The sequence below is a fragment of the Hydractinia symbiolongicarpus genome, chromosome 6, assembly GCF_029227915.1.
Source record: "Hydractinia symbiolongicarpus strain clone_291-10 chromosome 6, HSymV2.1, whole genome shotgun sequence".
Taxonomy (NCBI): Eukaryota; Metazoa; Cnidaria; class Hydrozoa; order Anthoathecata; family Hydractiniidae; genus Hydractinia; species Hydractinia symbiolongicarpus.
This window is the reverse complement of record NC_079880.1, coordinates 12,035,427-12,060,669: the sequence shown is the minus strand read 5'-3', so window position 1 is coordinate 12,060,669 and position 25,243 is coordinate 12,035,427. Positions and strand designations below refer to the sequence as shown.

General features: G+C 31.7%; 1 protein-coding gene across 4 annotated transcripts in view; it reads left to right on the top strand.

Moving 5' to 3' along the window:
* The first annotated feature begins 285 nt into the window (after nt 1–285).
* The window catches only part of LOC130647017 (protein unc-13 homolog D-like), a 30,318-nt gene continuing 5,360 nt past the window's right edge, over nt 286–25,243 (top strand). Inside the window, exons 1-29 of one of the 4 annotated variants that reach the window (XM_057452723.1) lie at nt 286–425; nt 6,005–6,181; nt 9,436–9,601; nt 10,972–11,082; nt 11,166–11,225; nt 11,307–11,334; nt 11,636–11,674; nt 11,973–12,153; nt 12,469–12,513; nt 12,632–12,709; nt 13,512–13,596; nt 13,868–13,972; nt 15,303–15,416; nt 16,426–16,526; nt 17,577–17,694; nt 18,411–18,538; nt 19,456–19,543; nt 19,952–20,008; nt 20,415–20,512; nt 20,910–20,958; nt 21,134–21,285; nt 21,931–22,054; nt 22,194–22,262; nt 22,689–22,763; nt 22,911–23,012; nt 23,304–23,519; nt 24,457–24,522; nt 24,815–24,894; nt 25,099–25,168. In XM_057452723.1, the coding sequence (XP_057308706.1) occupies nt 6,030–6,181; nt 9,436–9,601; nt 10,972–11,082; nt 11,166–11,225; nt 11,307–11,334; nt 11,636–11,674; nt 11,973–12,153; nt 12,469–12,513; nt 12,632–12,709; nt 13,512–13,596; nt 13,868–13,972; nt 15,303–15,416; nt 16,426–16,526; nt 17,577–17,694; nt 18,411–18,538; nt 19,456–19,543; nt 19,952–20,008; nt 20,415–20,512; nt 20,910–20,958; nt 21,134–21,285; nt 21,931–22,054; nt 22,194–22,262; nt 22,689–22,763; nt 22,911–23,012; nt 23,304–23,519; nt 24,457–24,522; nt 24,815–24,894; nt 25,099–25,168 (2,757 nt within the window). In that variant the 5' untranslated portion in view covers nt 286–425; nt 6,005–6,029. Of the gene's footprint in view, nt 426–5,318; nt 5,339–5,396; nt 5,526–6,004; nt 6,182–8,181; nt 8,838–9,435; nt 9,602–10,971; nt 11,083–11,165; nt 11,226–11,306; nt 11,335–11,635; nt 11,675–11,972; nt 12,154–12,468; nt 12,514–12,631; nt 12,710–13,511; nt 13,597–13,867; nt 13,973–15,302; nt 15,417–16,425; nt 16,527–17,576; nt 17,695–18,410; nt 18,539–19,455; nt 19,544–19,951; nt 20,009–20,414; nt 20,513–20,909; nt 20,959–21,133; nt 21,286–21,930; nt 22,055–22,193; nt 22,263–22,688; nt 22,764–22,910; nt 23,013–23,303; nt 23,520–24,456; nt 24,523–24,814; nt 24,895–25,098; nt 25,169–25,243 lie in introns of those variants that run through there. The other 3 variants (XM_057452724.1, XM_057452722.1, XM_057452725.1) reach the window with 3 other exon arrangements.

Below are 25,243 nucleotides of genomic sequence, written 5' to 3'. Positions count from 1 at the left end.
AGTACCATAAACTATAGAGCTTATAATTATAAAGAAATCGTATGGCGAATAAACTCCCCAGACGCGTTTCTCTTTTCTACACTGTTGTTATACATTCAGTCCTTTCCATCAATGTAAGATTAATAAAATTCCAAATGGGAAAAATTTGATTAATTTGTTTTTGTCCAGAATAATTTTACCGGAATAAATAAATATCCTGTACCATACGACCCTTCCCCTGTTTCGAGAGCCCTTTCATTTTCTTCTTTCTCCGTTTTTGTGCGAAAGGATAAAAAAAGAACATTGAAGTCACTTTCGCTTTCGAATGTTTACAAATGAAGCTACCATTATTGAATCAACGGCAGGAAGTGTCAATTTTGGAGGAGTTTGTTGATTGACTTCAAAGTAAAGTCAGGTCAGGGAGCTAAAGGCAGATCAAGTATAAGGTAGGTTAAGTGTTGTCATTTTTGCTAAGCTTTCCTTACCATTGCTTTTCCAGCTAGCTAGCTCATCAGCTACTCATCACACTTACACTGGTAGTTACGTTAATTAGCCAACTACTGGATTTATGTAGCTAGCTAGCTACACAGAGCAGGGCGACTTGAAATTACGTAAAAGTGTGGTTTAGCTAGCTAAATTTTTGGATAATATTTTACATTTTAAGTTACTTTTTCTAATTTTTACAGGTAGCTATAAGGTCCAGGATTCATTAAGCAGTTCTGGAGATGACACTAAATGGGAAACGGTTTCCCATTTTTTATAGGGAAATTCCCATGTCAAATAAGGAAATGGTTTCCCATGAAACTGTTTCTTAAACTATTTTTTTTTATTTTAATTTGGGTTTCCCTTTCGAGAAACCGTTACCCATTCTCAGAACCATTTTACGGAATTGCGGAAAGAGGCTACAATAATTTTTTTCCTTGGGTGAAAATTTGCGGGAAAATATTCCCTTTCTATTGGTTAAAAATTTGCAGTGTGCTTCTTAACCAGCTTGTGCGCAGATTCCTTTTTATTTTAGTGGTGTCCCTATTTCTGGCCTGTTTAGGGTAACGGTTTCCCAAATGGGAAACCGTGAAGTTGGGAAATGTTGATTGGAAACCGTTTTCCAGATGGGTAGTGGTTTTTCCAAAAGGCTGCCCTTAGGCTGATCACCTTCAGTGAACCAAGATCCCCATCTTTGCCTATATTTGCAGAACTTGGAATTCTTAAATTCTTCGACTTAGTTAAAGTCCTTAACATTCAATTTATCCACAAATTCCTAAACTCTAACCTCCCATCTGACACACTTACCTCACTCAAATTTGATCGAATCTCACACTCTTATGAAACTAGATGTAACACAATTGGTTTGCTTATTGAACCAACAGTTAACACATCGACGTTTGGATCTTTTTCATTCTCTAGAATCTCCACATCACAGTGGAACAATCTGCAAAGAAATTATCCTGATACTAACCTCACAAACTGTAAATTAAGCACAATCAAATCCCTAGCTACAAGTTTCTACATGAGTCAATACATCAACTAGCTTTCCTCTTCATTATTTTGTCTCATTACTTTTTTCTATTTGACTATATGGTACTGAATTTATACTAATTATAATCAATAATGCTTTTTCATTTTAATCTTTGTAAACTTACAGTATTTACTGACATATGAAAATATTTCACATTTTTCTTGGTGGCTTTCTCCTTTGTTTAGCCTTGGCTATCGGGAAAGTCTCCTTCCTAATTGCTAATTTATTCTTTTAGTAATGTAAATTGTCATTTCTTAGGTAAATAAATGTTTACTTACTTACTTACTTACTTACTTACATACATACATACATACATACTTACTTACTTACTTACTTACTTACTTCCCTTTTTGACTCAACTCCTGAACTGTTAAGCACAGTATTCACTACATGTAAAGCAAAAACCTAAACCACATATGTGTAGCACATTGGATGGATGGATATGCATATTTTACATGGCTAGCCTCACTAATATCAAGGGATATACCCTGTTTATTATTTCAAGGAGGGGCCTTGGCTTAGATGGAGAGTCCTAGAGTATGCAATGCTCGTTTTGAGCTACGCAGACCCAATTAGGGCCAACGCTCTACTAGACAACTCCCCGCAACATCGAACAGCCCACACATGGAGCCATCTCCCCAATTTCCCTCACATGGCTTAGGTTAACCCGTGGCTATGGTAACATTCACTCGCCCATGATGAATCGCCGTCAAGAGCTATAACCACTAATCTACGGCGCCACAAATGCATTTTATCAACTTTATCAACTTTAAATGATGTTTGAGTTCTTACAAAAAAGTGGTGTGTAGCTAGATAAACAGGAAAGGAATACAAGAAAGGATAAAATGCATGACATGTACCATATAGCAGCCCTTTCAAAGTTGTCTTTTTGGAATTAACCTTTAGAATATGAGCAGCCAGACAAGTATATAACAACCTACAATTCAAGTTCCCGCTTTTTAAATTTTTTTATAACTTTTGCTTTGTGAAAGGTAAATAGAGACCCAGTTCTGAAAAGTTTAAACAATACAGAACTCATATTCACACTAATTAGCAACTATATAATCAATTATTCTAAGCTATACCTCATTGCAAAATGATATTCAAAAGAAAGAAAGGAAAATATTAGCAGCAACTTACAGGGGTCTAACTTCAATTTACATGCACAAGTTTTCAAGTTTGTGCACATGAATTTCAATGTATAATGCATGTGAAACAAAAATTGTGTAAATAAAACCTTAAATTCATGGTCCTGCACTTTTTTATTTTATTATTTTATTTATTCATTTTATTTAATTTAATTTTGTTACATTTTGGTTAACTGTTCTTCAAAATGAAATGATACAATTTTTGGCGGATCTCTCAAGCTCAACAAAATGAAAGCAATTTAAATAATTTTTTTAAAAATGTACACAACCTAATTGTACGGGGTAGTGGGGGAAGCACCACCAATTTTGGAAAATTGATTCATTTTGTAAAATTTTTATAATTTACCTACCCTTATTTATCCAGATTATAAGTTTTCAGTATTTGTATTCTTTAGTAAAAGTGTTAAAAAAGGTATTTTATGTAACAAAATATATAATACTAATTTCTTTCTTGTATATATACTTGCTGTTATTTCTTTGAAAATATTGTCCTCTCCATTAAGTTAGTATTTCCCCAGACCAGTCATCATCATTCGTTCAATTCTAAAGAAGGTGTTCCTGCATTTCATTTGCTAAAACTATAATGAATATGACATTACATAATCTCCTATAATAATACGGAGACTGTGTCTGTCCGTAACAGGCAAAGTGGATGTGTTCATTTTCCTTTGATGTTGCCGAAAAATGCATGTCTAACATGTTAAGTTTTCTGACGTTACGGTGCGACGTCAATAACACTACTTTAACGTCAATATCCTATATTAAATGAATGAAGCCATTACAGTGCACCTAAAACGTTCAGGCTAAATAACTTGGATACGAGGTGGTGACGTCAATGATTTTTCACAACGTGGGTAACTAGGGACCACCTAGGACCAATTTGGGTACGTTTCCCAAACCTGGGTCACAAAATGCGTTTCGGAATAGACGGGTTGATGATGTCATCTAAAAACCTTCAAACCTTAATATCTCCGCAACCGTTTGTAAAAGATACATGATCCTGTACATTTTCTTGATCAGCGTTACAAGATGTGTATGATGAAGTCAACAGGTATACAAATTTTTGAAAAATTTTAAATTCTTCTTTCTCATTAACCGTTCATCAAAAGCACATGACCATATATACATTTCCTTGATCAACAATAGAAGCAACACGGAAAAAAGTTCTAATTTTTTTTTTGAATATGTTAATAACGTCATCAAAATTCAAATGACCCTTTTTTCATTTTTATCCTGCCTCAGTTAATTTTTCCACAGGCCCCTAGTTACATAAATAAAGCAGACTGATGTCAATAGGTTATATACAATTACTGGAGCCGTTGCATTGCACTCATAACAAACCCTGAATTAAAATCAACCAATGAGCACAAAGTAGGCATGGTCACATTTACCCTCTTAAATAATAAAAAAATTAAATTATATTTGTTCGAATAAGTGAGGCCATTTACGCTCAAAACAATTAATATTACTTAATATTGACCAACTGGCGCCGTAAATTAGTGGTTATAGCTCTCGTACTCTGTGCGGGAGACTGGGGTTCGATTCCTCTTGACAGCGATTCAACATGGGTGAGTGAATGTTACCATAGCCCCGGGTTAACCCAAGCCATGTGAGGGAAATTGGGAAGATGGCTCCATGTGTGGGCCGTAAGTTGTCTAGTAGAGCGCAGGCCCTAATTGGGTCTGCCTAGCTCAAAACAAGCATTAAATACTCTAGGACTCTCCATCTAAGCCATGGCCTCTCCTGGAAATAATAGACAGGGTATATCCCTCGATATTAGTGAGGCTAGCCATGTAAAATATGCACATCTATCTATCTATGAGAGCAAAGACAACAGAATTAATCATTCCAAAACTGCAAAAATTGTTTTGAGACCCAGCATAGTTTTTCTACCTTAACTTTTCCGATATCCTGGTGGTAAGAAAAGTTATGCAGGGTCTCCTGGTTAGTAGGCAATCAGCTAACTTTAAAACCTAAAGTTACCATGTAATTAATTTATAATTTATAACAGCATGAAAAACATAATATAAATATTTATATATATAAATATATATCAAATAATTAAATATTAAACAATCTTTCAAAAACAGTTGCAAAGACTATATACAATAAATTGATCAAAAATTATACATGTTTTATACCTAACAATTTAAAAACATTTTCCACTTTTTTTTATTTGCTGAATGTATATTATATATAAACAAATCAACAATCTTGTTTACAGTTTAATCTAATTATGTAATTGAAGCCATTTTTTTACACAGGTTAAAAAGTTTCTAATTAATAGATATGATCATTAACTCCTTCAAATTAATCCTGTTTGATTTTTTGGTTTACAAACTACTTTATCTGATAATCAGCCGGTCATGTTGACACTTAGATAAAAGTACTTCATAGTTTTCATAATAAACTGTTAATTTAATCCTTAATCATTATTGACAATAAAACAACAATTAGACCTCTGACTTGACACCATTAAGATCATTATAAAGTTTTGTTCATGAAGTTTAGCTTATTTTGAAAAGATACGTTTTATCTCCTTAGAAGTTATTATGACCTTTTAAAGGGTTATAGATGTATTAAGTCATAGATGTAGAGTCCATAGTGGCTGTTTCTTATAAAAAGGAAGTTACAATATCAATAGATGTAATTGAAATAGCTTTCAACTTTTACTAAAAGATTTTTTGTTGTAGAGGTATTTTTATTATTAGTTTTGTCAATAAAAAATTATATCCATAGAAATTTTATGTTTGATCTCAATAAGAGATACTGCTGATGTTACGATTAACACTGCAAATTTTATTTCCTTGAAAAAAATATTTTGTGTAGTTTGTTTTATTTTGTTTTAACATGTTGGCTCGAGCTAAGAAAAGTTTTGTTCGGTAGGTTTAAATCATTTCTTTTTTTAAAGTTAATTTTAAAGTAGATATATTTGACAGTGATGGATTGGACTCATGTTTGAAAATAAAACGCACAAGCTGAAGAAAACAAAAATGCAATATGTATACAAACAGGGTCTTTCACCACTTTATGCCTATGTATATATATATATATATTGTTCTCTTTGAGACCCATACAACCTGTTTCTTAATAATATCGTTTATGTAAATACTGGTAAAATAGTTATAAATTCAGTGACCATGGTATCCACAAATTTTTTAAACTTACTTTGTTAATTAATTTTTGTCTAAACAAAAATGCGTTATATAAAACTTTGCTGTTTTAAAAATACGAATTGATATGCTTTCGAAATAGGAGTGGTCATTCTTTTTGAATTTCAGTTTATTGAAATATACATACTTTATTCCTTAAAATGATTTCTCCATGCTAAAATTAATTGTGCATACTATTTATTTGATAGGAAAAAGAAAAAAATCAAACGAAAAATGAAGTTAGCTGAAACTACCCAAGTATTTACACGGCTAACAAAAAAGCGTATGTCAATAGCAAGAAGGAAAGATAGAGCACAGCGAAACTGTTTGGTTGAGCCAGAGCAAGCTACATTGACAGTAACAGATGGCGACACCCAATCTGGAAGGTTAATATTGTACAGGATATTTAATTAATAAGCCCAGCTTTTTAATAAAGTGTTTCGTCATACACTAACTTCAAACTACAGGCTGTCAACACATTTGAAACACTTGTCATGCAGTATTGTAAAGATAGAAAAATGTCCATGACAATTTAGATAGATACCATGACAGTTTTGGTACATGCTAGGTTTTTTATTTCTCCTTTTAAAAAATATGTTTTATTTAAATGTTTTGCACCACCCATTTCTTACAAGTAATTTTGGAAGTTGAAAGTAATTTAAATTTATTGTATACTATAAGTTTTCTTGGTACAATATTAAACAACAATGACTTCATTATGTATTTTAACAACAAAGTACAACGCATCTTTTCTAATTTTTTTCTGTAATTCTCTTATTCATCCTGTAAAATACATGCCAGTATACTATACAGACACAATCCATTTCAACGTACTAAATATGATTATAGAAGAAAGTCTACAACAAAAATGTCCCTGAAGTTTTGTTACAGAGTTAAGTGCTGAAATCGTTTTAGGAGTACTCTATAAGCAATAAAAGCTAAATCATTTTTTCTGTTTGGAAAAGAACTGAACAATAGATTGTAGGGTAAAAATATTTAAGTCATATAAAGCAAAGTAAAAGTATGTGATGTGTCATCTGTATTGGCACAAGCATTTTACTCAGTGGGCCCTATTTTTCCCTCCAAGAGACATATATTTCTAAACAAATCATGCAATTAACAGAAACAATCATCAGCGGTGCATATGTGAGATATAGGGGTGCAGGGTGTGCATCTTCACAAAAAATAAAATAAGACAATTGGTTAAAATTTTTTGGGTAAGTACAATTATGTTCACACATTAGCATGGATAATTTAAATGATTTTTTCAGCCATACACCTCTTCAAATAAACTATCCAAGTAAAATCAATAAATTTAGTTTTTAGTGACCCTTTTTTGAATTTTGTTATTGTATTTAGTGATCATTTTATGTTGCTACAATACAGTTTACAAATACTATGAACATTTTTTCTTTTGTCAACAATTTTCTTTTTTAAGATTTTTTCTCATTAGCTTGACCAGAAATTCAAATTTTTAGCGTATTTTTTTGACTACATTCAAAATCGTGATCTTAGATGAGTGAAATTCTCCTGTAGTTATCATTTTTTTTTTGCAGTATACAATTTTCACACCTTGCCAGAACCAGTGGCATGGCTAATGCTATTGTATTCCAGTCAACAAACGTAATTATTTTTATTTCAAATAAAAACAAAACAAATGTTCTAGCAATATATACACTGGGTGGAAACATCTAACAATTACATATTATAGCTATTAGAATGGAGTTAATCTTTTTGACGGCAGTTTTTGTTTAATTTTTAAGTGATAAAACCTTCACGATTAAAAAAAAATGTGGAAAAAGAAACTGAAATTTTAATGCATTTTTAGCTTTTAAGATTTTTGTGAACAGATCCAAATATATTTAAATCAGGTAGTTATTTCTTTCAGTAGTTTCGTCGTACTCGTCACTATTTTTATCATGAACGTCTGAGAAAGGGTGCGTTTCTGAAATTTATTACGTTTTAGGGCGTGAACGAGTGTCAGAATAAAAATAAAAAGATTAAAAATTCATGACTCAAAAAAATAATCTTTTGAGAGAAGAGTCAAAATATTGTCGAAAAACTTAGTAGTATGGTATGTAATCACTGCAAAATGGGTCTAAGTACTAAACCTCTTAAAGGAAGGAAAGGCTTAATATTAGTAGCCATTTTATATCTTAAAATTGTGGAAAAACATTCTTAATGTCCGAACATTCAACCTCTAGACCTTTTTGAGAGAGTAATATTTGGTTACAAGAGAATATCCCAGCTTGTCACAAAATTTATTTTTAAAAACTTCCCCAAAAATTCCACGAGGGAACATATCATAAAATGTTTGTTTCCTGTAAATAACAAAGCGACTTTATTTTTTTAAAAAAACAGGTGGAAACTCGAAAGCATTTTTGCTTTGGAGATGAATGCTTTTTGTAAATTTTTATACAACAAATTTTTCAATGTTATTTTACAGTTTTCTGGTTGCAAAGTACGCACATACAGGAACTGGAACATATATTTTAGACCATTTGGCCAGTAAACTTTGCTGTATACTAACCTATACACAAACTGATCTAAAGTAAGACCTGTTGTTGTCGAATATTACAAAATGTCATTTCTTTTGTTTCTTTAAGACGTACCTTTGTGTGGTTTTCTGTATGCAGTAATAAGACTGGAAATCTCTTTATTTATCTAACTAAAGGTATATTTCCAACTCAATAGATTTCTAACTTATAATATTTCAAAACACCATCTGCTCGAGTTTACTTTTGACTTTCTTTGAAAAAGGTAATGTTTATTTAATATGAATATTAGCAGGTGTTCCATTAGGAATAGATAATTCTAACAACACTGTGCTAATTTGTTTTATAATTTTCAACATACATACTATCTCAGAGAAATAAAAAAATAAAATTAGAATAGGTGTGTTATGAAATAGCTCACACATTGTTAATAATATTTATTAACAGTTGCTGTGTAGCAATGTTTTAAAATGGTGGTGTTTCGTAGGAGAGTGCATAAAACTAGCTGTTGTGGTTATGGTCATATTTTGTTCTCTGACATAAAAAGGTATAATATATATTGTTTCCCAATATGAAAGCACATAATTCCATTATAATTTTGTTGAAATAAAGATAATTCTTGAACATCAAAATTTTTTAAATAACTGTCTGGTTGATTTCTGCATTTACAAAATAACAGCCTACCCACCCAACAGCCTAGAACTCACTCTGATTGAAGCAGTTTCTAAACTTAATATTAATATTTTAATATTTTCTTAAAATAACTATAAATTTTCCATTATTTTGACTGGTGTTAAAATTCTAACAATGCTGTTTTGTAGAGGTATAGCTATTATTATTCTCTCTTTTTTATCAAAACCTAATATTTAATGCAAAAACTACCTTGGAAGTATATTTTAGTAAAGTCATTTGTTGCATAGATAGAAAGATGGAAAAAGTTTATGTTCAAATCAGATAAATCTGGGATACGTTTTACATCAGTTGAGAATTAAAACTCCATCAAGAAAAGTTGATCCCCTTTTTAGCTGTTCCTTTTGATGCAAACATATTCATCTGTTAATAATATTTATAATCTAGAATGTCTCTTTGTGTTTTATGCTCATTTTTTAAACTTACAGTTCCTTACTTTCTCCCTTACTTTTTAGAGCAAAGAAACTTGATGGTGCGTTTTTTGAAGAATATGCTACCTTAAACGAAAAGCAAGAAGAATTAATCGAAGAAGCTGCAAAGGGTACATTAAGGAGAGAAGCGCAACAAGTTGTCCCAAATTCATATCATGGTCGAATATTTGTCTATCCAGAAAAGAAAAAGGTGTGTAAATAGAAAAATTTGAAGAAATACTCCAATATTGGTTGTCAACAGTGAGAAAATGCAATGTCACAAAACATCATAAACCTCATTGATGTACCTAAAACCAATAAGCTCTGTACTTCATCGTTACACAGCATAATCTTACGCAGAGTCCTGCCATAATACCAAAAGTTTCTCATGTAGTTTCATAAGAATAATATAAGGATAAATTTATACAGTACTATGTATAGAGATTGTAGAAGCCACGTTTCTAATCTAGATGTAGTACCTCGCAATGTAAAGAGATTGCATAGAAGCCACGTTTCTAATCTAGATGTAGTACCTCGCAATGTATAGAGATTGTAGAAGCCATGTTTCTAATCTAGATGTAGTACCCCGCAAACAATGTCAATATAACTATCACTGAACAGTTAATTAAGTGTAAAAATAAAGTTAAAAAGCTTTTAGTACCCAGTAACTTATTGACTTGTTTCTTATGTAAAAAACAGTTGTAGCAAGAACTTAAAATTACATCGAAAAGCCTAAGAAATTCCCGCAGATACTATTTGATAAGTTTATGTTATTATTTAAATGGAACCTAAACATTTGTACACATTTTATTTTTCATTTCAGTCTAAATTTCCAAGAAGTTACTAAGCATAATAATCTTCAAATTTTACAAAATTCAACATATGCTAACAAACTTTGTTGTTGTTTGTTTAATAAGCACATATATTTTGGCTATGGCATAAACCGACCAGTAAAAACTTTTACAATGAAATATTTAATTTAACTGGAGACATTATACGTGGAAAGATAACAATATATCAAAAAGGTTTACATAACAAAAAAAATAAAATAAAATAAACTGTGATATTGGTCATTGATTCGGTGACATCAGCACTGTTTCCTATTGATCTCGCCAAACGTTCATTTCAAGATATATTGACCAACTGCCACATATACAAAGTTCAATGGAATTTTTCCAAGATTTCAGCTTTACACTTGATACTCTCATACTTTAATATTATTACTTTTTAAAAAATAAATTTTCATTAATTGAATCTTTATTCCTTTAAAAAACTATTGTAGGAGCCTTAATTGCTTAACCTTTTAGCCTGGCCAATTGTTCAGCAGTAGCTACTTAAGTTTTTACACAATGCTTAGCACCTAGAAAACCAGTTGCTTATGAATAAATGTTTATTTAAAGTATTCAAAACCACAAAGCTAATTATTGTGGCTGAACAGATATTTCTTTACAGAATAATGTGTTTTTTTCTGACCTGTAATCTTTTTCTGATTGAGAGAATGAGAGAACAAATATTCTACTGTTGTGAGGTAATAATGTGTTCCAAAATCGTAGTTTCAATTTGGCGATATTTTTCTCCTAGTCCCTGGAACTATATAAAGAATTGGTGTATACTATCATGTATCGGTTAGGTAAAAAGAAGCAAGGAGGAGATTCACTAACCGATGGAGAGATTTACTCATATGGGCGAGAGGTTTGTTTATAAATATTGGTTTAATGAACATTAAAAAGTTCATGTTTGTGGTAATATTATTGTCCTTTCCTCTTCTGTTGTAGGTACTAGATATAAATTCTATCGAACATAAAGATATATATGAAGAAGTAAAATCCATGAAAGTAAGTTTTACCGTACAGGAGTTGATAACGTTGATTCATTCTTGTGTTTCTTTGTGGATTTAAAAAGCTATTGTTTTTTAGCCTCCTGAATGCTACCTTAACTTAAAAGGTAATTCTTTTTTATCTTCATTTCTTCTTCTTTTTAAATTCATTTCTAGGCATTTAAATATTTGGTTTTAATTTTGAAACCATTGTTATTTCATGAGGTTAATTTTTGTGAGATTTATTTTACATGTAAAAATTGATTTGTTATTTATTTAAAATAGAAGTCATTTTAAAACTTGTTATTGGCATTAATTTGTTGAAAGACAAACTTTTTTATGAATAATTTTAATTATCTGCATCTTTAACTTTAAAAAGTTTTGTTTATTTCTTCATTTACTAATTCCTTTGTTTAATGCATTTTTTAGTTATAGCTGGTACTGAATTGGATCCAAAGGATGCAAATGGTGAGTTGCCATGAACTCTCTTGTGCATATTAACATTATGTCTGGGAAAATTTCAGTGTCTACTTTGCACAATCTACATTAGCAAATATCAGTTGAGGCAGCAGAGCTGATTCAAAAAATTGTGTGTGGTTAATATGCAAGCAAATTTCTTTCACCCCAAAGAGCCGTTTTCAGTGTCTTTGTCCAAATTGACATGGTGGACCCATCAACAATCTATATTGTGGAAAAATGGTGAAAGTCACTTAAAGTGTAAATTTTGCAAGCCATTTGTTTTAAGTTCTTTGCCATTTTTCTTTAGGTTTAAGTGACCCTTACTGTATGATGTGTTTGATAAATAATGGTGAAGGTGATAAAATTAGTGATAATGGAAACAAACGAAAGAAGAAACTTTTGCGACAATTTAAAAACGAAAATGATGTAAAGTTGACAAAAATCAAATTAAAAACCTTAAATCCAGAATGGAACCAACATTTTAAATTGTAAGTTTCTTATTTGTTAAAGAGTAGATGGAATAAGGCAGTCTAAAATACGGGTGATAGCCAATCTGAAAATTAAAAGTTATTGCAGTAAAAGTCTTGAAAATAAGGCAGTTTTATACATTAAGTTCCAGACATTTATTTAAACCGGACAGTCTAGTAATGACTTAATGTCCCATTTGTACTTTATATATTCCTTTTTTCATTTCTCTCTCAACTGTACAAATATTAAGCCAGAGCACATCGTCTATTTGGTATCACCATCCTGATATTTAAAACAAACAAAGTAATATAGTAGTACTAATTATTCTTTTTCAGCGTCGTTCACGATATTCAAAATGAAGTATTAAGATTGGACATGTGGTATGTGAATTCATTCCTTTCTTCTTTGTTTTTAAAACCTTGCGAAGGAAGATAATATAAATTTGATTTTTCCTTTGCAGAAAAGTGTTCATCAAAATTATTTCAATTTTTTCACTAGGGATAAAGATGATAACACTGTAGTACTCGACGCTGATAACACGATCACTTCAATTAAAGGATTTCGTGGTGCTGGACGGTCAGATAAAATTCCTCTTTCAGTTATTTCTTTATTCTCTTGTTTAATTGTTCTTTTTCTAGCAATCACTATTAGTCCTGTATAGTGCTAAAATTTATGAAAGTTGCGTTGACAAAAAAAACAAAAACGTTCATACAACATTTTCAGGATTTTTAAAGAAACAGTTTCTGTTTTTAAATTTTTTCTTTCCAATATTGTAACTAAGATTTTCAGATTCACCTGTTGCAATACCTAAAGGAAGGTTTATTACACAACCTATAGCACCCAAAAATTTTGTTGTTCCTGCATAACTATCACTGCTCTTTTTTTTGTTCTTGAAATTTAAAGGGAACTCAAGGTATAAAATGATGTTGGAGCATAACAATTTTACCAATTTTACCAATGAATAGATATTATAATAGATATTATAATTATAAATTCTTTCCTGAAATCACACTCGTATGCTCGTCCCGACCTCTTAATTTTTTTGCTGACGACCCAATAACTCAAGATCTACAAGTGGGTTTGCAATTAAATTCCCTGGGTAAGTTTGTATATGCCCTACATGTTTACTCACAAAATTTGAATGAAAACCAACATGCAGATCCTATGTGTAAAGAACTAAACCCCAGTCCGTAATACCAAAAATGCTGACAAAATGCAAACACAAATTAAAAAAATCCACATAAGCAATTTTGGCAAGAAAAGACAATACAAGAAAACCTAATTGTAAGAAAGAATTAGGTTATAATAATTCTCTTGATAAACTTTCGCTTTGTTAGCACAAAACTGAAACATTATTCTGTTTCCTTTATTTGGCTAGGTTCTTCAAAGAAATAGTGCAGTCTGCTAAGAGTGGAAAAGATACATTGGATGATTTCATGGGATTGTTGGAAATTCCACTCAGGGTAAAAGTTTTATAAGTTAGAAAAACGGAAAGGTTTTAAATTTTAAAGACTTCCCTCATCTTTGCATTTTGTCTCACAAAATTGTATTATGTAACTGTTAAGGAGGAGCAAAAAGCCATGGAAATTCATCATTAAAAACAACCACTGGAGTCTGTTGCTAACTTGCATCCGTAAAATTTTTCGGGGAGTATTTTTGACAAAACCTGCCCTATCTGATAAATAAAGCTGCTTTTATCACATTCTGCATAACTTCTGTCTATTTGTCACATAGAATATACCAGAGAATGGTCTTGAAGCATGGTTTCAATTAGAGCCAAGATCAAAAAAGAAAAAAGTTGGAGGAAAAATCCACCTAAAACTGACATTTTCCTCTAAGGTAGGACTGAGCTGTGCTCACTTATTATATTATAGCTGGTATAAGAAATGACCATGACAAGATAGTCTTGGTAGTTATAATGTTGGTCGGAAATGGTGATTTTTGTTTTGTTAAAAGTTTAAGTTTATTTTTTGTGTGCATTTTGAAATTTAAATAATAATGTTTTTTGTATTATATATAATGTTTTGTGTTAAAACTAGTCGTTAAGGATTCCACTGTGGATGCTTGTAGAAATTTTTGGCTTTGCTATTTTGTGCCTCCTTGCTGCTTCTTACATAAAATAAGACATTTTGCTTGGATATGCATTGTTTCTCTTATAGGTACAATTATAATGACCCTTTTCAATTACAAAACCCTGGGTTATTAAATTGACTGAAAATATAGACTGCAAGTGTTATAACATAGATTACTGTGAAAGTTGTTGAATGTTTTGATTCTTTTTTTTATATTTTATCTGTACATAAAAAAATTAAAACCTGCGGTACCTATACGTAGACTGAAACTCAATTGCCTTGTTATACAGACTGTTATGCATTTAAGCTAAATTTTATAACATGAAATGAAACCATCAACTTAAATGAGAAAAATTATAGCGGTAATGGATTTTTTAATTGCAAAATCAACTAGCAATAACACACCTTGCAACTTGTAATGTTTGTAGTAGTGCATTTTAGGTATATTTTAATATGCACATTGTTGTTATGCACTAGATGACATCAAGATACACAAGTGTCACGAACGCACAGGTACACAACGAATACATAATACTATACACTGCACTAATGACTTAACATACTTTAATGACATCATCTCGTTACACGATAATTTTTATTACTGCATTTATACTCTTTTGTTGTTAGTTGAATGGGAATAATATACCTAGAAGTTGGTATCTTAACTTGTTTCTATGTAACCCAATGTCAAAGCTGGGTAACACTAACAATAAGATAGCTCACGAGTTTTATTTGCAATTGTGTACACTTTGATCTGCACTATACTGTAAATTTTTATTTTCAACTGTTTCTGTTGACTTGTACTGTTGTTACTGACACGAATTTCTTTTGAAAATCAACACAACGCAATATGTTTATACTTGAATAAAACTTTTTAAGATGTTAAGAGGCTGAAGCTAATTGCCATGATAATTAAACCAAGCTAAATCATCAATAGCGTTTGTCACATATTTGTGAACGGTGAAAGAAAGTTTATTAAAAAGGTGAATGTTCTAATTTGTGATACATACACAAAGGTTTGCAAGAGTTGCTTAGTCAAAATTTACATATGTGTGACATACTTATTTTTGTTGTTGTTGTTGTTGTTGTTGTTGTAGAATCCGGACCAACTTTCTTCCAATATATCAACATTTCACTATTCAAATGAAGTGTACCAAGAATTTGTTACAAACTTTGTGCGATACGATTGCCAAAAGGCTAATGATGTTGAGGTGAGCGCTCATTACTAATAAGAAAAGGAGTCTTTTCTAATGGGAAAATCATGCATTTTAAGGAAAATTTTTTTTGCTATATGTATATTAATTGTACTGGTGGTTTTAATGTAATCTACTTCATCTGAAACAGGGACTTTTGAAAGTGTTTTTGTTAGATGTCTACTTATTCCCAATTTTGTTGATTGTTAAAGATGTAATGTAATTAACGTTTTCCTGGATTGAGAAATCTGCAGAATTTCAGGAAACTTGATTTTGCTTTGTTGCAGAAAATTTGCAGGCAAGAATTAAAGGGAACTCGAGGTATAAAATGATGTTGGAGTTATATTATAGATCTTAAAAAGTTAGCTAACAAGTCTTTTTACATTTTTTAAAAAGCTTTTTTCATCTCAAGATATTCACATTTAAAGAATTTCAGATTTAGTTATGCTGCATGCATTCAACAAAAAATAAGAGGCCTGGGACGAGCAAGCGAGTGTCATTTTGGCAAAAAAATTTATGTTAATCAATTAACCGTTATAATATCTATATATTGATAAAGTTTGAATGCACACCCCTTAACAAGTCTAAATTTACTGATGAAAGAAAATGTCCAAATTTTTCTATTACTGAAATGTGACATCATAATTCATGCAGCATAATTAAATCTGAAATTTTTTAAATGTGAATATCTTGAGAACGAAAAAAGCTTTTTAAAAAATTTAAAAAGACTTAACTAATTTTTTAAGCTCTATTATATAAGTCCAACATCATTTTGTACCTCGGGTTCCCTTTAAGATACTATTGCAAGGTAGTTTACTGTTCTTTTATTTGATGTACAAAACGTTGCGTTTGTACTAAGTTTAACATATTTGGGCCTTTGCTTTCTTCAATCACCATGGTTACCAATTGCTAACAATATGAATAAAGAGGATTAAAACAGATATTGCCTGATGGATCCTCAGGTCAGAAGTACAGATCGAGAATGTAATTTTTGATTGGATGATAATATGGTGGTGTTTTGCTTTAGCCTGGTGTGTATTGGGACTGCTGTTTAGTTGACAAGGCAGACAGTGTACTGTTGCAATTTGAAATGCAACACGAAATAACTCGACTTGAACAAACTGTAATGTGAGTATAAAATTTTCAGGGATTTTAATTTTGCGTTTTGCAAATATCCTGGATTTGCAATCACTAGATGCTTGAATATATTTATAAATAGCGTTATTTTGAGTTTCCTGACTTTGTATATTAAAGTATAGTAATTTGTGTGCATAAAGTATGTTCAGTCATGGTCCCTGCATCTATAACCAAGCTTACGTAGCACTTTTATGTTCAGAAAACGAGAACCCAGGTGCAATAAACTAATCAGTACGTTATTATTGTTAATGAACTTGAAATTTCTTTTGATAATATTGCAAAAAATGTAGATAAAAATTATACGTAAAACCTCTGTTCGCAACAACAACACATTGATTAGGATGTAAAAAGTGAGCTAGCTACCTAAATTAGAATGCTTTTATTTCTATTTCAAACAGCACTTTATGCTTGTTGTGTTATTCAGCTTAATATTGAATTGTCAACCAATCAGCATTCTCAGACATAACTGACCATAATCTTTCGAACAGTAGTGAAAGTTAAGCAGGATTTTATTAGTAACCAACAGACATTAAATAATATTAAATAATCAGGAAAAAGGGATACTTAACTAAAATCTCATGATTAACATAAAATTTTGACTTAAAATAACGATTCTTCATAAAATCTGCTAAAATTGTTTATCCTGACTTACACTTGCATTTCAAGTAGTTTTTTTTATATTAATACATTTTAAAGAAAGAAAAAACTAATATGTAATGATTGATTATTAGTAACATTTTATTTTTATTTATATAAAATTTGCCGGTTAAATTTCAAATCTTCTAAAGAAAATTGTAAATTTACGCCATTTGAAAAGATTTTACAAATGTCTCTATGTTTCTTGTGGCCATGTTTACTAATTATACCGAAACACACATGAATTATTAGATTCATTTAAAAATGTTAAAATTTTTAGCTAAAAAATGTCAGGACAATCGAGGATACCTTTTAAGTGAACAAGATGCCATTCATTAGAAATTTTAGATAAAAATTTTCCTGTGAAATTATACCTGTACACGCAGTTTTTTTATATTTGTTTAGAAAATGGAAGGCTTATAGCAAACTGTTTGAGGATGCACAAATCCCATTAGATTTTATAAATAAATTATTGGAAGATTATCAAAAGTACTCGGTTGGGGATCAGATTGAGTCGAAAGAGGTAAAAAACTTATACTTAATGTTATCTGCATAGCTGGGCTCCCATTGGTCCTAATTTCCCTTTTTCCTATTTCTTTTCATTTCCGCCAAAAAATCCTGCTTTTTGGTAAAATATTTTAAATTATCCTAATTTTTCTAAATTTCCTAAATTTTCACTGTTTATAAGCCATTATTTTGAAACTTTTTTATCTGTTAATATTTTTCATATGTTCAAATTGTATTTTTATTTGAATATGTTGTATGTGTACCTAGTTTTGTTTGGCCTTTATTGATTCACAAATGTATAATGTAATGAGATTATGTGCATTATTTCCACTGTATTATGTGTAGTGTATCGATGAACGAACTTGAAGTTGCTAGACACTTTGGGAAAAGATTAGAGATTAGTCCTAATTTTCCTACACTTAACCGAAATTTAAAAAAATTTTTATGGGAGCCCTGGAAAAAAGCTTGCTGCTGGTATTTTGATTTGGATAAGAAACGTAGATTATAAAATAGAGAGTGTGTTCTAGAATTTGATCCCATCTCTCCTCCGTAGTTTGTTTCAAATCATGTTATGTGCAATTAGGACTGATGTTTTGATAAGAATTTAAATAAGACCTTCACTTGGCCTTACAATGATGTTACATGAAGACTAGTCATCAAATGCTGGTGATATTTTTAGTAAGACTGAACTATGTAAATAACAGAATCAAGATAGGAATTATTTTTTTTTAGGAAGTTGAAGAATTTTTGGTATCTCTTACAAGATTTGCGGACTACTCACTAAGGCTTTTGCACAAGTATCGTTATCTATTTTCTGCGGCTGACACACAAAAATGCTTACAACTTGGAAAACTCTTAATGTAAGTTTGTGTTTGGAGTCGGGAGTTGCAACATTTATGATAGATTGCAAAATTTCCTTAGTATGGACTTGTGAGAGCATTTTTGAATTTATAAAATGTTCCAAGAAAGCTTGATTTTATGCTGGAGGTCTTTTCGGATGAACGCCTATGCTATTTTACTGAGTTACTTTAGTCGTGGAGCTTTGTGCTCAGTAGCCTAATCCTAAGGTTGTTAAAGTCACGCTCCTTGGAGGTACTAATTTCAGCCTCATTCGCTTGATAATGGTTTCAACCGTCTTTTTAAGTTGAGAGCAATGGCTGCTTGGAGAAGATTTCGTTATATTAAAACACATACCCCCTCCCCTTTCTTGTCTGGTTACTGTAGTGGAACCTTTATGATGCAGAGATTACAGCCTTAAAAGGTGCAAATGATATACAAAATTAGTTTATAGAATCATTATTTGTGTATTGAATTATTATTTTTTTATGAAGAATTATAAACCTAAAATTAAATATAGAAAGAAAAAACGGATTCAATAAAATAATCTTATTTTACAAAAATTCACTAAAAATCCAGACCACCATGTTTTTGGAATTGCTAGAAATTGTATTGATCCTAGCTTTAATAAAAAGTAGTTAAAATTATTTCAATCTGACGTGTGTGTGGTATGCACATTAGAGTAGCGTCTTGTGGTTAATTGCACTAGTGCAGTACACGTTTTCATAAATATATTTTGGGTTTTAGAAATTTGTAATGGCCTGTCTCAGTTTATATACTGGAATACGTATAACTAAAAGCTAGCCTCTGAAGGGTCTCAAATGAGCATAGCTGGTAAAAAGGGGGAAAATAAGACGGTTGCAGGATACAAATAAGCAGATAATAAGAAAGTTGAACAGTGACTCTGCCATTTTGTTTTGATGGTGTATTTTATTTATAGGAGTCTTCTGATTATATACAAAATACCTATCTTTAAAACACGTTTTCCAGACAGGTGGTTAAACAAAGAAATAAATGAAGCTGTTGAAGTGAGTACAGTAACCTGTGATAGCTACATACAAATGAGCATTTTAATAGAACCACCTGAAATCCAATCATCTGGTGTTATTACAAGGAGAAACTGCTCTGTTCTCCGCAAAAATTACACAGTGAGCAGAAAAGCTTGGCAGACATGCTCTATTTTTTTGTCACTTTTTACTTTTTTGGGTTAAAATTGATCTAAAAAAATATTAAAAAAATAATACGATAAGCAAAGAAGGAAAGCTGAACATTTTGATGATCCCATCTTTTTTATGTGTGTTTTACACCAAATTTTACTTCCAATAGGGCTAGGAGTTAAAATTTACATTTTCTTAGTGTTATCTAAATACCCAAATTCTTTAATTTTTTGTGCTGTATTTTTATATTTATTTCTATTTTTATTTATTTATTTTCAGAAAAGTACTGCAGAGTGGTTTTCAGTAATGGTAGCGCATCATCAAGCCATCGAAAATGTAATGATTTTTATGTTTCTGGCATTCTTGACACAATAATATTGACATCTCATGCGTTACAACTTTTGCATACACTGTAAAATTTGCCAAATGTTTTTGTTGTCTTAAAAACTTTATGAAAAAATAAATTAAAAAGTAAGTAAGTAAGCCAGCAACCTTTAAGTAAGTTTTAACGTCCTTGGGGATTTCATCTTAACAGTTAGCTCTTCCTCCCCTCCCACTGTAACTATGTTGCATTACCGCCAGAGATACGTATAGCATTGCTCTAACTTGCTTGCCTGCCACACAAGCCGGTTAGCGGTCAGCAGATGACAACAAATGGGCTGGCAACACTACATGTAAAGTGGTGTTTTTAAAATGGTTGTAGTTGATCAACTTAATAAACCATTTCTCCATTTTTTTATAGTCACCATATGATGTATTGCATGAGTTGGTAGGTCTAACGAATACAATGAATGCTGATTTGAAGAGGGGAGAGACGATATATAAACCAATATTTGACATGTAAGTTTTCCCTTTGCAGTATTTCATTAACTGTATGTCTCCCTTGTACAGTATATAATGAACTTGATGGTTCCTCATACACATTTTGTCAACTGTAAGTCCCCCTGACTAGCATTATTACTCTATCGACGATTGAATCTCCGCCTTATCAAACTTTCTCTGTGCAAAAATGTTATAACTTAATTTCAAGAAAGTACAAGTCACTATTAGTATACAAGAGAATCTGAATTCTTGTCAAAATCAAACAAAGTGGCTTGTAATGAGATCAACCATTTCACCAGCTGCTGACATGTATTTGTCGAAAATATAAATTATGATTATTTAAGAAATTTTAAACCTGAATTTGTAGCTACAATGTGTATATCTCAAAACCTTAAATATTTCTTTTCTGTTTTAGAGTGAGAGTTCCTTATTTAATGATCGTTTTCAACAAAGTAGAATTATTGGTAAGAATTTTCATCCGTCTGGGATATAATTTGTTTCAAGTTTCCAGTTTCTATTTCATTGTCGAGGACAACTAACCTTATAACAACATTTTAAATCGTCTTTGTTATTATTCTTGGTAGAATCTCTATTTTTTTTTTGATGCGCTAGCGTGACCATGCTTTTTTCCTTGTATAGATTTCCAATATAATTGAAAACAGCACAAAAGGCTTGGAGAAAGAAGTCATGTCTGGAAAGACGACAGATGATCATAATATAGGAACTGCTATGTTTGAGCTCTACCTTGCTGTGAGAAATTTGTATGGCTTAAAGCAAAGTTTACCAAAAGAGTATGTACCTGATCATTTTTTTAACAACTGATTATAAGAGATGTGTGTTTAGCACTGTTTCTTGTGACTAACAATTATGGTTTATATTAAAATGTACCGTTCACTAAACTTGCGGATATTTTGTTGCATCTATCGTAACAACAAGTGTCCCCGGGTTTGCATAGGGTTGGAAATTCGAACCCGACTTTTGGATATTTTAATGTCGTGTAGTCATATTGTATGCAGTCGTGTCCCATCAATTTGACGTCCTAAATATTTGTTGTCATGGAATGCTTGCAAGGAAGATGCAGCTAAAACTTCCTAGGGGAATGGAAACCCTCTTAAATTTCCCCAAATAGCCTAAAATTTACACCTTTGAATCCTCCTGAAATTTTCTACACCAACATGGTTTTTTTCTTTAGGTACGTATTTGTTTTATTATTTCGAGGTAAACTGAAAAAGGCTTGGTTTATTTTTTAAAAAAATTTCGTCAAAATCTTCTAAAATATATATATTTTTCTTGTAGTTTTTAGTGTTTTCTCCTAAATTCTGACTCATAGATCTCAGAAATTCTCCTAAAATTGTCAAATTTTAAGACTTTGACCACCTTGGCTCAATGACTTTACCTGCAATTTTACCTGCAATTTTAAATGACGATTTCTTTAGAGACCGAAACGTGGGAGGTATAGATCATTATAGTGACTGGTTTAAACGCGGGGTTGTTAAATGGCTGGACATTGCATCGGAGAAAGCAAAAGCACGAATCAAGAAGGCTGTCCAACTCGACGAGGTATCGTAACTGTTATTTTTTCAAAACGTTATTGGCTAGATTTACCATCCAATAATTTGTTTAAACTTTTCAGTAACCTTGTTGCGAGACATCGAACAACTTAAAATGTGTGAATCGAACATTGTTTTTGTTTTGATAGGTTCGTGTCATTGATGCGATGGTTAAGCACTCCACCTCAGCTGTTGACGTGTCATGTTGCTTAGGACAGGTATGGCCTTTTAAAATAATTAATTTGTTGATTGTGCCGCAAGCTTGCTATGGAAGAAAAATACCAGATAGAGTGCACTATATAGCTTTCTTGGCCTCTGGATAGGGAATTTTTGTGCCGCTTTAGCATTCGTTGTGATTGATAGCTATTGCAATCAGTGAATTTGCGAATTAGTGAATTTGCGAATTAGTGAATTTTAGAATTTTAGAGTTGTATGCGTCCTCGCAGGGTTTCTAGTTATGCTGAAAAATTTCAAAAAATTAATTTAGTCCTGGAAAATTCTATAAGCTATTGTAGAAAAAAGTTCTGAAAAAACAGACCTTTTGAATATCAACCCTTTTTTTACAAAACTATCTTTAAGAATCGCAAAATCGAGCTTAAATTTTTAACTTATTTTTCTAAATTTTTTGTGTGTACATTTTACAGATCTGCATCTTCTGGAATCGTTTGGATTGGCCAGATGCCAGCGGTGCTTTTATGTTCTTGACTAAAATTACTGAGGTATGTTATTTTGACTTTTTTGAACAGGAGCATTAACTAGTTGAAAAATGAATGAATGCGTAAATATAGAAATAAATGAATGAATAAATGAATGGTTAATGAATAAATGAATGATCCACTTACTGAAAGATCCACAATGTCATTTAGATAGTAGGTGACTGCGCGAGAGAATATGGTGAGATGGTATTGCAGCAACTTAGAGCGAAAGGTTTTTATGATGATATTGGACAATTTGACGTGACCGATCAGGTATACGTTTGGTTATTTACTACTCTTTGTAAGACCTACAGATGGTTGTTGCTTTGGCGAGATTAACTTTATAATAAATTTTTTAAAAAAGAATAACTTGGATTCCTATAAATTTGAAAATATAAATTACTAAAGACACAGTGTTGCACTACAAGTTGAACAAATTCAATTATATTTCCAATTTCAGATCTGAACCTCTAGAAATTTGAAATTCTATTATGTGCCCATATTTTAGGTCTCTTTGAATACGAAGTCTTGCCATTCTATTATTTCGTCATCGTTTATTTTTAGCTGTGCATCATGATGAATAATCTCTCACATGTGTTGCAGTTTCTTGATTACGTGCCACAAGCACTTGACTACGAGAAGGTGCTGTCCAGCATGGCGATCGTGCATGGTGAATCTCGACTTCCTCAGTTGAAGACAACACTAGAGAAAATTTTAACTTGTGCGAAAGATGATGTTCACAATAGATTGGAAAAGATTATGGACCATGTTGGTGAAAGAGTAAGGAATGCTTTAAAAATAAAGAGTAACAGTGAGACAGGGCGTGGCTGACGAAGTGTGAAAAGTAGAAAGATAAGGTCTTTTGCCTAAAAGGGTGAATTTAACACATTGATATTCAAGGCTGCAGCTAACCTAGCTAACCTAACATTATATAAACATACAGCATAAAAAACAACATCAGAAATTTTGTGACAGTTTGTCCACATTACAAACACAAGTCTGTGTCTGTTAATTTACCTAGCGCATCAAGAAAACATAAAGAAAAATACAGAAAGCATAAGTTTGGTTAGGATAAAGTAAATTCATACCAAACAGCCAAAAACTATAGCTAGAGAAAACTGTGATCATGTCATCATGTACGTCAAAATCTTAAAATAGGTTTGTTTAAGGTTTGTGCATAGATATTGTTAAAACTTTTTGCATTGCATTCTTTTTGCAATAAAAGTATTTAGAAGAAGGTAAAAAAAAAACCTCCCAAACCTTACAACACTTTTAACTAAAATGGACTCCGTCAGGGTTGTCCTGTCGTTGCATGTTTCTTTCATGTACATATCAAAGCTGCGAAAAAATTAGACTGGTTATAAGGAAAACCCGAGCCTCTTGAGTGGTCTACTACGCGCGAGCATCCAGAAAAAATAACGGCTAATATTATAGAACTAGTCGTTGCCCGTGGAAAAATCCACAGGTTTGCCCGTCCATTATATTTACCCGTCGCAACAAAGTGGATAAAAATATATCGCATTTGATATTGTTTCTGTAACATCATTTTCTTACTCAGCGGGGGTCCGCGCAGAGACAGACAGACGACGGCTATTATTATAGAGAGAACTAATCGGTGGGCCGTGGATGAATCCAAGGATTAGACCGTTTTTTATATATCGCCTTTCGTATAAAGTGAAATATGACAGAACAATATTGTCTCTGCACTTGTTTTTAGATGAAAGATAGTTTGAACAGATATCTTATTAAAATCGTGACACAACACTCAAAAGATGTTGCATCGGTAGGAGGAGTTCCATCTTAGTATCTAGAATTGTCACTTGTCTTTTTTTCACCGTTGATGTCGCTGTTGTTTTTTTAGTTAGTGTCGCCGTTCTTTTCGTCGTCAGTGTTATCAATATTGTCGTTGTTCTTGTCATTTCGGATTATTGTTTGCGCCTTCGTTGTTATTGTCATCGTCGTTGTTGTTCTTACTGTTTGTGTTTTTGTTGTTGTTGTTGTTGCTGTTGGCGGTGGCGGTATCGTTTTGTTTTTTGTTTTTGTTTTTGTAGTTGTTGTTATATTATTTTTTAAAGGTCGTTGATCCTTTGTTGGAATATATTGACAACAACTTGGTGACGTTAAATGCTGCGTTACTTTCACAAGTATTCGACAGGTGAAGATATATTTTTCTCTGCCACAGAAACTCCTATGTTTGCCTTCCTTCCTCCTTCGTATACGAAGCGAAGACATTTTTAACTGCTTTGTATGATCGAGAACTTAGAACTTCGTCATTGAGGGCACGTCTTTTGTTTTATAAATTCATATTTAATGTTACTTTGCTTAGTACTTAACATATTTATTGATTTATTTTTTGTAGAGTGTTGCTGCATTTCTGGGAGACATTCGTGTCCACGTTACACGACCTTGTTCTTAAAAACAGAAAAAAGGTAAGCCTGAATTATATTGTTATAATTTGTCTGTATATAACATATACTATGGAAAGCATTTGCTGCGACATTTTG